Source organism: Squalius cephalus (assembly GCF_949319135.1).
Source record: "Squalius cephalus genome assembly, chromosome: 10".
Lineage (NCBI taxonomy): Eukaryota > Metazoa > Chordata > Actinopteri > Cypriniformes > Leuciscidae > Squalius > Squalius cephalus.
Genome location: NC_137131.1, coordinates 33,690,598 through 33,704,694, shown reverse-complemented (window position 1 = coordinate 33,704,694; position 14,097 = coordinate 33,690,598). Strand labels below are relative to the sequence as shown.

The 14,097-nt window shown below is 36.4% G+C and overlaps 2 protein-coding genes across 2 annotated transcripts in view; one reads left to right on the top strand and one right to left on the bottom strand.

Moving 5' to 3' along the window:
* The window catches only part of ccdc80l1 (coiled-coil domain containing 80 like 1), a 7,663-nt gene extending 1,727 nt beyond the window's left edge, over window positions 1–5,936 (top strand). Inside the window, exons 2-7 of the mRNA XM_079882613.1 lie at window positions 682–838; window positions 911–1,047; window positions 1,149–1,300; window positions 1,404–1,507; window positions 4,854–4,937; window positions 5,056–5,936. Coding sequence (XP_079738739.1) covers window positions 682–838; window positions 911–1,047; window positions 1,149–1,300; window positions 1,404–1,507; window positions 4,854–4,937; window positions 5,056–5,354 — 933 coding nt within the window. The 3' untranslated portion in view covers window positions 5,355–5,936. The remainder of the gene's footprint in view (window positions 1–681; window positions 839–910; window positions 1,048–1,148; window positions 1,301–1,403; window positions 1,508–4,853; window positions 4,938–5,055) is intronic.
* Window positions 5,937–7,242: 1,306 nt separating this feature from the next.
* Window positions 7,243–14,097, bottom strand: part of slc19a2 (solute carrier family 19 member 2) — a 13,338-nt gene continuing 6,483 nt past the window's right edge. The window contains exons 4-6 of the mRNA XM_079884740.1: window positions 13,479–13,671; window positions 9,312–9,453; window positions 7,243–9,218 (exon numbers count right to left, since the gene is read on the bottom strand). Coding sequence (XP_079740866.1) covers window positions 9,084–9,218; window positions 9,312–9,453; window positions 13,479–13,671 — 470 coding nt within the window. The 3' untranslated portion in view covers window positions 7,243–9,083. The remainder of the gene's footprint in view (window positions 9,219–9,311; window positions 9,454–13,478; window positions 13,672–14,097) is intronic.

Here is a 14,097-nt window from a genome sequence, read left to right as displayed (position 1 = left end):
ACAGTTACATAGAGATATAGCTCAGGGCTCAACAATAAGGATGACCCATTGTGAGAGAGTTTCGGGCCTGTTGTCGAAACTGTCACATGCCCAATGGGTCATCGCTATATCTTACATTTTTTATTACACATGACTCATCACCAAACTTTTTCTGAAATTTGGTGAGATGGAATTCTGTTTCTGTATCGACTTTTTAAACTCATCAGATAGATATATAAATATATAATGTATCATTTTTATCTATTACTGCAATGTGTGAACACTTTTAATAATTTTTAAAGGTCAGTAAAAATGTGTGAACATTTGTAATCATTTTTAAATGAATATTAAATAATAAGTGTAAATATTATACATTTAAAATGAAAAATAGATAAATGTATACATTTAAATGAATAATTTTCCATTTATTTAAGAAACCTTTGGAAAAAATCCTTACTGTTGAGCCCTCTTAAAAATAAAGGTTCTGTATGGCATCTTTTCTATGCACAAAAGGTTCTATATGTTGCAAAAAGGTTATTAAAATGTTCTTCATACTATGAAAAATTTCATAGCAAAATGTGAACCCTCCCTTTTTAAAACTTTATTTGCTCATTATGTTCCTGAAAATTAAGAAGCATTTTGGTTCATTCAAGCACTGAATCAATGTCTAAAAATGTTGGGTGTTTTATTAATCGTCTGCAGGTAATAACTGCTCCAGATGAGCAGAATCATATGTACAGTGAACAGAGGGATGAGTACCTGGAGCAAGTGTGTAATATGGCCCTGCGTAAAATTTCCATCATCAGTATCTTTGGGCCCCTCACAAACAGTACCATGAAGATTGAACACTACCAGACAGGTCAGTGCTGCTTACAGTCTTTGTGTGTTTGTAACATGTCCTATCAAAATGTCCTCATTCTTTTTTTAACAGAACAGGATAAGCCCTTACGAGGCCTGCCGGACAGTGATCTCATCAACCAGGACCTCATCACTGCATTTCGGAAACATTTCGGGATGATTTATAATGATTTCAACATGTTGCTGACTGACTTTGACATGAAAGTCAAGGTGTGTCGTAAAAAAACTTTTGTTAGTGAATATGAGATGTAGATGTAATCATTTCTGACCTAATTTTATTACACACAATTATGCATTCCTTGTTTTCACAGCAACGATATGAAGTCCCGATTGTTATGCAAGCAGTGTTTGATTACACTGACACATTGTCAACTCGAATTAAAGAGATAGAACAGCAGAGGCAACTTGCGGTTATGTGCAAGAAAGAAGACAAATCAAGATCTCTAGAGGACTTCCTATCTAGGTTCGAAATAACCACTGTCGGTGTCTGAATTTATCATTTATATAATGCATTAACGCAAGGAATGTGCTCATCTGCATGCTTTCTCATGTCATTGTCTTTTAAGATTCCGTTGGAGGCGGAGACTGTTTGTAATATCCACCCCTAATGATGAAGAATGGGCCTATCAGCAACAACTCTACGTCGTTAATAGCCAAGCTTGTAATCTAGGTGAGATCATTTGGATAAACCTTAGTGGCATTTTTATCTTCCACTGTGAAATAAACATGTGCTTTTAAATGTGAACGTACCACTAGCGCTACTTACAATAGACTACAAAATGCTATAGACAAATCCAGAAGTATGCAAAATGAGAAATGTTCAATTTCACTATCTCTAGTGTATGGTCAATGTTTTTCAACTCCAGTCCTCAGGACCTACCTCCCAAAAATGTGTCTCCCTGTTTAAAACACTAAGGGGCTATTTACACGACACCATTTTCAACTAAAAACAGAATCATTTTTATGTGTTTTGGCAGTTCATTTACATGACAACAACATGTTTTGTTATCTGAAAAAAAATGTTTTGGGGCCTGAAAAAAAAAGTCAACTTTTGAAAATGGGATTCAGAGTGCAAGTGGGATTCATAACGATAACGTTATTGTCTCTGTGTAAGCTACAAAAACGCAAATTTGTGAAAATAGTGACGTCTTGCGTATTACGTGTTCAGTCTATAGGTGCGTAGTAGTGTTTCTTTACAAAATAATATCGCCAACTACTGTCCTGGCAGCATAATACAGCGTTTGTAGTTGTTTTCGCTGATCTGTGTGAACAAGGATCTTTTTATCAACGTTATCGTCTGTACGTGAAGAACGCAAAGGAAATCGTTTCTGTTTTTAGGATATCATTGTCTTGTAAACGTACCCTAAGAAGCTAATCAGGTGTTTTAATGTGTGAGATATCTAAAACATTCTAGTATATGTGCGTCCCCAGGACTGAGAAACACTGTTGTAGGTAATACACTATTACAGGTGTCCAAAAACGTTTTGGTCTGCCAAATATTTACTTGAAGTACCCCTCAGATTTTAGTTCAAATTCGCATATTCACGGCTTTCTGATGTTGGTTAATGGTCAAATGACATGCAGATTAAATAACAGATAAAATATTTGAACATTTTTTCAGAAAATGTTTTATTTTGATTATTTTTTATTTGAAAAATTTTATTTCTTTTTTAAATGTCAGCGAGTGATTACAAATTATGAAAATAAAGTGCAGGATTTAGTCACGGCAGTTAATTTTATTTTAAAAACTCAAAAGAAACAAAGTGCTCAGGCAAAATCTTCAAAAACAGAAACAGAACAATCAACGTAACTAAGGGTCTGTTTACATGACACCGTTTTAAACTAAAAACGTAAAACTTTTTATCCATTTTGGCCATTTATTTACACGACAACGGCGTTTTGGTTGGCTGAAAATGCTAACTTTTGAAAACGGGTTTCAAAGTGCAAGTTTTTGAAAACAGTCTCCGAGTAAACAGCAAAAACGCGAATCTCTGAAGATGATGACGTCAAGCACATGCATATTACGTGTTCAATCTATGGTTGCCATCTAACGGCCTGGCAGCAGAATACAGCATTTTTTGTTGTTTTTGCGGATCCGTGTGAATGGGGATCGTTTTGACAATGGTGTCGTCTGTATGCGGAAAACTCAAAGGAAAAACTTCTCAGTTTTAAGCATATTGTTGTCGTGTAAACACCACCAAATGAGAACAGACAATGAACTGAACAAAGACAGAGTTTAAATACACAAGGCAAACTAATCAACTAAATGAATAACAGGTAAACATGTTAATCAAATCAAAGAGAAGCCATGGGCTGTGTCCGAAATCACCCCCTATACCCTTAAATAGGGCACTATTCGAATGGACAGACATTTGTAGTGGTGTCGAAACCATAGTGGACGATATTAAGTGCACTCATTCAATCCCACAATTCACCGCAACAACGAGTGTACAACTGATGAACGCTCAACGGCTAGAGAATACCCATAATGCACTGTGAGAGTGCGTGCTGAAGGAATTCCTGCGTCTCGCCAGGAGATGGCGCCGCAGCTAAATCAATCATCTATCCATTTTCCAAACCCCGTAATATCATACAGGTAGAAATTCCTTTTTAATTGATTAATAAATTATTTAATTACGGTTTATACATGCTAGCTTCCATAGCAGAGTTTAGGATAAATCTTTTAATTTCTACTGGAGCAGTTTGCTACATTTCAATTAATTATTAAGCAGCAAGCACAAACTGCAAAAATGCACATAAAACAGAACCAAACCACTTTAAGATACTGATAAAACTCATCAAAGTTACTTGAGTGTAAAAAACATTGCTGCTCTTCACTCTAAAACTCAACAGACTATATTTATTTAAACAACGCCTCTGATAAGCTATATCGCGATTTCTATTTTATTTTGATTAATTGTGAATCCCCATTTAATTATTTAAATTTTACATTTGATTTCATTAATTATTAGATTTTCATCAACTCACGAACCCCCAGGGGTTTGCGAACCCCCTGATTTGGGAAACCCTGCGCTATTATATGTAACCTATAATGTAAAAGACCTTAATGGTCATAATAAAGTTCAGACAGCATACACTTTAAAAGGATTTCTAATAAGCCAGTGGAATCATTTAATTTTTCATTAGTGGAATTGTTCATGACACAGTTGTGTTAAAGCAGCCAATCTGAGAATTTACTAGATTAAGAAAAAACAGGAAAGTTGAGACTATATGACACCGCACTCAAACTATCAATAGTAGTACTTTTTTGTGAACTGTATACAGAAAGCTCTAAGAGCTTTGCTATATCAACATCACTCCTACTTGTTTATGTAAGTCAGAAAATAGACACTTTTTGTTTTCGGCCCGGTCAACACCCTATGCGATAATGTCAACAGCTGTGATTTGTTTGGACGTTCCAATCAAAAATGCATGACTTAAGTGCATTCTACACTATCTGGATGTCTTGACCTTCAAACAATCCCATAATTCCAATTTGACAACTAACATAAAAAACTATTTGCACTAGGAAATCATCAAGTCAGATGCCAGAGGATTCTCCAGAGAGCTGCCCGCTTATAGAAATGCACATATGGTATTGATACTTGTCTTTTAATTGGAACCAGCTCTTATCTGCACAAGAGCCCTCAATCACAAATGGCTCTGAGGAATGGCACTAATAAAAATAGCATGACACAGTCTATTTACAGCTCTTTCGTTAGCTATTTTGGAAGTAGGAACATTTTTAGGAATCTTTCTCTGCATTCTTTACAATCCAGGAGGACCTGTGGATGTTTGAGACGTGCGTAGCGATCCAACAGAGACCACTTCCTCTCTGGGGCATGACAGCTTGATTGATGCCTTCATAAACGAAGGCCCGTTTTAGAACAAAAAACAACACATATTTTTAATGCAAATCACATGCATGTTTCAGAGAACATCTCTGTGAAAATTCTGTTGAATCCATGAGTCAACACTCATTATGTTCAGTCTTTCTTTTTTCCCCAAATTCACAGGGCTGCGTCACATATCTGTACTGAAAATGACTGGAAAAACGCTGGATGACACGAGTGGAGTCCTGGAGCTTTACCCCATAAATGGTGAGATTAGCGACTCGTTTCGCAGTGAACAAAACTCACTCACTTTTATTGCTGGAATGCAGATGTAGTGCTGTTTTATTCTTCAAAGAAAACGAGGAAACTGTGGTTTGTATTGCAGGAAGTGCATCAGTGGACCGTGAGGACCTGTCTGCCTCGCTGGTGCAGGACATCAGAAACTACTTCCAGATCAGCCACGAGTATTTCTCCATGCTGCTTGTTGGGAAAGACGGCAATGTGAAATCCTGGTACCCCTCGCCTATGTGGTCCATGTCAATCATTTACGAGCTGGTGGACTCCATGCAGCTTCGCAGGCAGGAGATGGCCATCCAGCAGTCTCTCGGCATGCGTTGCCCAGACGACGACTACAGTCACCATGATGGTTACCATGAGGGCTATCATCGGGGTTACGGTTATTAAGAACAGTGGGAGATGTCTTTGATCCTGTGCACTCCCTACAGGGAAAAGTGTGAATAGTTTCAAATGTCAGAACAGAAGACTTTGCCTTTGCAGTTTTCTTCCTAAACAGTACAATGAGCTCCTCATTTTATGTACCGTTTTGTGGAAGCTGATATTTAGATTTGCTCTCGTCATGAATGATTTGGTAACACTTTACAATAAGGTTCATTAGTTAACAATACTTCTACAGCATTCATTAATCTTAGTTGATATCAGTTTCAACATTTACTGATACATTATTAAAATCAAAGGTTGTATTTGTTAACATTAATTAATGCACTGTGAACTAATATGAACAGCTTTATTTGTATTAATTAACAAAGATTAATAAATACTGTAACAAATGTTTTGTTCATTGTTAGTTCATGTTACTTAATGCATTAACTAATGAACCTTATTGTAAAGTGTTGCCAATTATTTTAAAGTGCTGTTAATGTTTTTGATTCATGTTTTATGTTTTACAATTTGAATGTACTTGTATGCAGTTTCTTTTAGCTATACATTTATGAATTTAACAGTAATAAATATTAATTGCTAATAAGGAAAAAAATGTGTGTATTTTGTTCCACAATTAATTATCTATATATTTTGTTGATAAATTGAGTCACAAGTAAACATTTTATTCTGGGAACATTTTGTATGGGCTATTTTATCTGGAATTTCTCTACTGCCCTCTACTGGGCATTCAGGGGTAATAAAATGTGCACTAAGACATTTAGTAAACTACATTCATACTTTTATACATTGCCTAATGACATGGATGATTTAAAATGAATATTTAAAAAAAAAAAGGCTAAATGTTAAATGTGTTGTTAGTATATGCAATTATGCAATGTGAAAACATTAAAATGAATAATTTGTACAAATCTTAAATATTTTATACCAAAAGAAATGCACAGATCCACAAAATGTGATCAGGTTATTTTTATTTTATTTTTAGAAAACCTCTACAGAAGAATACTAAAAACAGCAGCACTAGAAGATCACACTTATTCAGTATCCAACATCATAGAACACACAACACCTAAAACCAAATTACCTTACAATATAAAACATACCATATGTTAATTCCACACACAACCCTGTTTTGATCTCAAATTTCCACAATACTATACAACAAGACTTAAATTAAACAACATAAATGTACATTTGTTATAATGTCAGCACAATCATGACTGAATTTTATTAGTCCATCAAGGCAATCATATGTTATTGCTTTTTTTAACATTTAAAATGTTATTTTTTAAAAGAAGGCTGAATAGGTATGAAAATATTTCTAATGACAGTGTTACTGCCTGTAACTTATGCACTGCATATTTCTAAAACATCTTTCTACTGTATCATTTTTCTGTAAAGCTAGACCATAGATGAAGATTTATAGATCTTTGCCGGTATTTGCAAATACGGTACAATGGATGGTGCAATGCAGCTTTCGGCTGGTCATGGTAAATTATGTCGCTGTTTAGTGTAGTCAATTGAATATTGTATATATACAAATTGTTAATACTGAATCTTATTATTCTGACATTTGAACTAAATTAATTTCCTTCTGTTGTGTGTAGTAACATGATATATCAAGGACTATTAGTGTTCAAACACACAGACATGCTCCCCTTTATCTGTAAATGAAGAAATGTTTTTTTTTTAAATAATGTATTAAATAAAACATAGATGGGATGTTCAACAAAACGTGTAGTTTTTGTATGAAGAAATGTAACAAAGATGTGCAAAGGTTGATTCTGCTGTGGCTTCATTTGGAATGATTTTCTTAGAATAGACAAAAAATAACTAAAATGTTACATCTCTCTTTCTTTACAAAAGCAATCTGAATCAAAAAGGCTTTGGGTGCTTTTCATTATTTTTATTTTTTATTTTTTTTTGTGCATCCTCCCTTTCTTTCCTCATGTCCCAGCTCCACCCCACTTAGGATTCAAGGGAACGAAACAAGTGATATTCTTGATCACTCGAGGTTCACCAGCTGCGCTTAAGGGATCTGCCCTTATGTTGTTGAAGTTTGGTTATTTCAGAAATTCATTAAGAAATAATAATAAAGTAAGATGCCTTGTTGAAATATGTGAGATGTATGGTTTGTTTAAACTGCAAAGGTAAAACAAATTGAAAGATTGTGACAGATGTGAAGGAGAACTTATGTGTGCGTCAGGTTTTTTCGACAAGAAACAGGGTCAATTCTGATTTCATGTCGACTTGAAGTATTTACTTTGTTAGCGCATATTACTAATCTTGTAGTGAACAATTAATCGGTGCAAGTTAATACACAGAAATTTTTTTGTTTGCCGTGGTAATCTTTAATCAAAGTCTGAAAAGTTACTTCCGGTCTGGAATGGCGTTCCTTCTCTGATGAAATCAGTTTGACGGCTTGGGTTGAAAACGCTTAACCACTCCCCTCAAACCGTTAGTCTGCTATGAGTGAGAGATGGCGAGGAGGAGCGCTAGAGTAAAACCCTGCCCTCTGTTCAATATTCCTTTTCACTGGGAAATACGTCACAACACTGGAGAAAAGTCGTTTGCAACTTCCGGTTCACGGGGACCTTCAGCATAGGATAGACCGCACAACAGCGGGCTGACAAAAGAGCTGTCTGTGCGCCAGCTTCAACAAAATGTGATGACAAAGAAACATTTTATACAGTCAATGAAGGCCAAATAGTGGTTTTTTGATGGTAGGCAAAAACTGGGTATAATTGTTCAAAATCTTGTTTGAGCCAAACATTTTATGAATTTGCAGTGAACGTGCATTAATTCTGCACACGTGTAAGAAAAGATGAGATGGCAGATTCAAACTTGTGCTTGCATCCATAATGTGATAGTACGAGCTAACAGTCTGACTAGTATTGGCCCAATTCTTGTGACTAAAGCCGGGTTTTCACCGCAGGAACTAGGGACTTTGTAGGTACTCGGTGTGTTTCGACCGCAGGAACCAGGGTCTAAATGAAGTTCTGGGTAAAAAAAAAAAAGGTTACCCCACAGCAAGTCCCTGCTTGCGAGGTAGTACTTTTTCAAAGTTCAGGTACTTCGGAGTTGGGTCTTGGGCACTGAGCATGCTGACTGGTTGAGTTCATGCCGCATTTGGATTGATTGACTCCACGCACCATTTCATTTCAACCACCATTTTAAAAAATCTGTCGCGGTGCGCGCAGTCACCGGACTAATTTGCCTAATCTTCACAGTACTTAACCGCGGTGGAAATGCAGAAATTCAATTCTAAAACGGATAGTTCCGGTCATTGATTCTGATTGGTTGAGCCGCGTTCGAAGTTGTTGTAAATTACTCTAACATACACCTTTGACCGCATTACATAGTATTACTGCACATTGCACAACTGTCGTTTGTGATTCTTTGTAGCTGCATGTGTTGCTTGGCAACCTCTTTGGAACTACATTGCTTGGCGGAGGAATAAATGTGCTATAACGTTGAATAAAATAAATATTTAGAGTCAAGTAACAGCCATAAAATAAGGCATCATAATGGTTTTCTTTAAATAAGTGCATTTTCTTCTACACAATCTGTGATTTGCAACAGCCACTTACAGTGTATTATTGTGACCTCAGTAATAAGCATCCTAATTATCAGTGCTTATAATCTATAAAGCTGGAATTTGGAAATGCTGCTTATCTTTTTTTATACATTTTTTTCTGTTCAGTTGTACAGAGGTTTATTCCATAACCTTGCGTTTCATGCCTCTGGAACGGACTCTGTTGTGGATAATTCATTCTGTCCTCCAGATCTCCTTCTTTTGAACAGTTTATACAGCCCAGCAATGAAGAATATCACTGCTACTGCAGCAAAGTAACTCGCATAGATCAAAAACTGTGGAAAGCAGAAAATTGCACAGGATATTAGCAGCTTTAGTGATGCAAAAGCATTATTACTCACTCTGGCTGGATTCATGTTGTACTTTACCTGTAGAAAAATGTCCAGGCCCAGTCCGGCAGAATCTACTACAATCACTGTAAGAAGCGTCTGCAGTAAGAGTGCAATGAAAGTGTTTACACCAAAAACCAAAGCATATCGTTTCATGCTTAAGTTAGCAGCAATCTGATACCTGCAATATAAAAAAGACAAATGAATTTGATCTTTCCCAACATCGATTTAAAGTGTTATGCATTTAAATATTTGACAAGGAATTTTTTTAAAGAGTAGACTTTTAAAGAAAAGAAAGTATTGTCAGGGTCCAAGTGCACATGGACAACTCGACTGAAACAGCCAAACGAATTTCAGATAAGGGACCGTTCGGTATTTATGGAAGGGGCCACCGGAGGAAAATAGGGGAGGGTCATGTCTTTTTATTCTTTGTTGAGGGGAGGGTCATCCAACTTTTTTTAGTCTAGGGGGAGGGTCACCCAACTTTTATATTCATTAAAACAGCAACATTTCAAAGTGGCTTGTTTGGTGCTATTTTTTTTTCCATTTAGCTCCATGTTGATCTCGCGTTAACAGCCCCCCTTCGATATCAGATGGGTCTGACCCAACAAAAATCCAGTTTGGCGCTGTTTGACAGTGTGCGCTTCAGTTCGCGCTTAGAAAAAGTGCATCATGTCAGAACAGAATGCCAAAGAAATGTTTACCCGGCAAAGCTTTAAAGCACGAGCAAATAATGAACTTTTGTTAAGTGCAGTGTCCTGTGAGTGTAACTCTACCGCTGCATTAACATGTGATGTGAACGTACGTCGAGTTTAACAGTATTGGGACTGCTAATAGAATGTGCGCTGTGGGGCGATACTGCATATTTTAGTTTCCATTCTTATTTTGTTTCCACGATGTGTAAGATGTAGGGCTACCACCACCAGCCGCGGCGCTACCATTGGGCCCGGGTGGGCATTTAGGTCCGGGCCCACCCATTTTCTATAGCCTATATGGTTTTGTACGTTTCTTCATTCGGATCTATTTGCGATGATCGATCCAAATTCTAAACAAACAGTTTACATGCTTCGTCCTTGATTCATTATTCATTAAGATAATAATTAATAAATGCACGCATAATTATCAGTGAACTTGATAAATGTTGCAGATATGTTTTACATGCATGCACAAACAAATGCCTTTCAACTTGTGTGTGCAAAATTCAGAATAAAATGAATGTGCAGCAATTTGCACAAATCGAGTCTGTAGGCCTACTGTGTTGTTACCATTAAATAAGCTCATTTAGTTTCATTTTTGTTAAAATATAATAATGTTATTTTTTCATCTATGTTGATTATGAAAAGTGAACCGCACACACGAGTATACGCAATATCGAGAGACATGGAGCGGGTCAGACATGATTTTGACCACTTAATTAAGTTTTGTTTTGCAGAAAACGATTTTTAAAGTGAATTTCGTTTTGTATAAATTGTATCTTAATTTTTTTTTTTTTTTTTTATCAACAAATTGCCAAATACCAAATATAGCAGACAACACAATCATAGAGGCGCCCGCGTGGTCACTTGCACTGCTCGTAAACAGTAGCGCATCTCATCCTAGCTAATTCTTTAAATTACACTGTGCAAACCAAAATATATATACCCACCGGATGAATAAAGATGAATAAAGATCGGCCTCCACAGAAAATTAAATTTTATATTATTTTTATTTTATTTTTCGTGTTTGCATTTATGTGAAAAAATAAAAATAAATGTTACGGACGTGACAGTTCTCCATTACGCACGGACATGACTGCTCTGAAGCGACTTTAAAAATTGCACAGAGACCTCAAACAGAAAGCACAAAGCCTTTCTTTAAAGTGAATTTCGTTTTTTTATTAATTTTATCTTAATTTTAATCAATGTTTCATCTGGATTTAATAAATAAGTAGTCTAAATATAGTAGAAAATAAATAATCATGACACGGAGGCGCGGGCGAGTGAACTGGACTCTTGTCTCATAAATGAACCGAAACTCAGCGTAAGGTATGCTACTTGCCTCATAGACCTGAGAAATATATAGAAAGCTTGAAATGTCTACTTTTAAACATGCAGAACAATTCAAAACGAAGGAAAACAGACTGCTTTCTCCTTATGAAATGTTCATTTCTCTCTGGCGCGTTCTGAGACGATCGCGACGCATCGTCAACTTCATCTTTGCAGTCGACACAGAAAACACTTGTTTATTAAAAACAATTAAAATGTCTAGCTATATTTGACATATTAATAATCATTTTGCCGGTTCTTTGTGACAGCTTTTAGATGCTTTATTCGCAACGCCACCCACATGTTGAACGCGTCACACCGCAATACCGAAAACATGATTTTTTTTTTTTCAAATCTAAAATAAAAAATCGTGATACGAACCGAATCATAGGTTTGGTCTATCGTTACAGCCAGATGAGAAAGCAAGAGTTTATGGTTTAAAAAACAAACAAACAATGGCTATCTGAACATCTTTGCCAAGCCAAACTAGTACAGAATTAGGCTAATCAATAAATTATCGGGGAGGGTCGTGCCTTTTTTCACAATCATTTTGGAGGGTCATAGAAAAAATTATTGCTGGCGAAGGGAGGGTCATGTCTTTTTTGACAACTGATCTCAAAACTCCTCCGGTGGCCCCTTAAATAAATAACGAACAGTCCCTAAATGAGCAGAAAGACTACAGTTTAGAAGGTAATGTCGCTAATTCAAAACTCACTTCAGATTTAAACATGATTATTTGGAGTACTGCAGCAACAAGATTGAACAAACACTGACAAATATAGATGGAAATGGAACCAATGAATGAGTTTGGGCTCTCTGTGATTTAGGAATGCAGAAACAGTGTTTATTCATTTAGCCCATCTTCCAGAGAGTATTATGCACTTGCTTTGTAATTGATTCTTTCAATCATGCAATCAAATGAATCAAGAGTTTTGGAGTTTTTGTTCATTTTGCTGTTGTTACTCCCAGAGCCGTAAGGGTTTGTTGTTGTGCCCAAGCTGTGCTCTGTATTCTCTCTTTGACTGTTTAACTCCACTCTAACTTCCCTAAGCACTTCCCCTCAGAGGAATCCTCAACGCCATTTTGAAGTGTGTTAAACTTCGTAAAGTGGGTGAGGGACGTTTATATGGACAGACACTCGACCCTTTGATTTTGACAGAGGTTGCGAGTCTACTCAATATGTACACTTTAAGCAGAACCATAGACCACAATGCACCATGGTTGGGACGTAAGATCACTCTTAATTTACCCTCACCCCACACAACTCTAGTGTATTGACATTCTATTGTATTGACAGTTATTTTGACATTTAACCGCATTTCATACTTGTAGCTACCTTAGGCTGACTGTTTTTTTTTTTTTACACAATTCTAGTTCATTTTAATCTTCGATTAAAAAATAAAATAAATTTTATATAACTATATTGAATCCATATCTCCATAGCAGATTCCAAGTGATCAAGGGCTTAAGAGCGTTCCATTAAAAACCCATTGCAAGGGTTCAGCCTGTAGTGAGCACTCATGTAACGTAAGCAATGACGTACATCCAAGTGAATGTAATATTGTGATATTTTGAAGAATATGGGTAACCAAACAGTTAAAGGGGCCTCATTGACTTCAATAGTAGGGAAAAAAATACTATGAAAGTCAATGGTGCCCATCAACTGTTTGGTTACTGGCATTCTTCAAAATATCTTCTTTTGTGTTCCACAGAAAAAAGAAATTCATACAGGTTTGGAACAAATTGAGGGTGAGTAAATGATAGAATTTTTATTTTTGGGTGAACTATCCCTTTAATCACTCAAACCCCTTTATCTAAACTTCTCTACTTAACTGTCGGACTTGTACATCTGCCATGTTTGTAGTTTAACACTTTTTTATCTGTGTTTGTAGTTCTAATCAAATCCTTGTCCAACACGCAATGGGTTGTGGGCAATATTAGCCGTTACAATGTGCATGGATCTGCACTTCGGATTCTAACCGGAAAGAGTAGACAATCCGGGTATCTTTGGAATACTCATTTCTCCTTTTTTCTTTAATTTTCTTTCATCCTCATTTCTTTCGCTGTCGTAAGTTCTTAGAACGTTGTGGTCCGAACAAAATGTACCTTCACAAAATTAAACGTTATCCAGCGTAAAGCTAATTTCTAAAGAAAATTGATACATATTGACAGCTTTACTTACGTTGCTATGGTGATAAGCAGCATGTAGGTAGCTCTGAAGATAACATAGGCAGTGTAGCAAACCCAGATATTCCTGATGGTGTCCATGAGGCACACACACACTGCAATTACCACAGAGAAAATGCAGAGAGCAAGTTCTCCCCACTCTGCCCAGGACACTTTCACAAAGCTTACAACAAATGCAGCAAAAGCACCTGGCGGGAGAAACATAAGTCATTAAAAGTGCCCATATTACGCTAATTTCCAAGTTCATCATTTTATTTTTGGGGTCTACTAGAATACATTTACATGATTTAAAGGTGGGGTAGGCAAAATCCAGCCAAAAGTTGTCAAATGAATGTAGCTTGAAATGGATTTATAAATAATCAGATTTCATGTTATTTTTTTCCATTCACACTTGCTAAATATGATCGGATTTGGACTGATAGTCTAAACAAGGCTATAGTGAAATCACTTTCCCAACTGTTCTTTGAGGACAGGCCAAATTGGCCAGTAGGCGGGCATTTTGCAAATGTGTAACGTGTTTATGTAGCTAATGGAAATAATATCAGGACTGCAAACAAGGGGTTTCAGTCAAGCTAAACTCTGCAGGGCTGTGGCCCTCCAGGAACTGAGTTTGA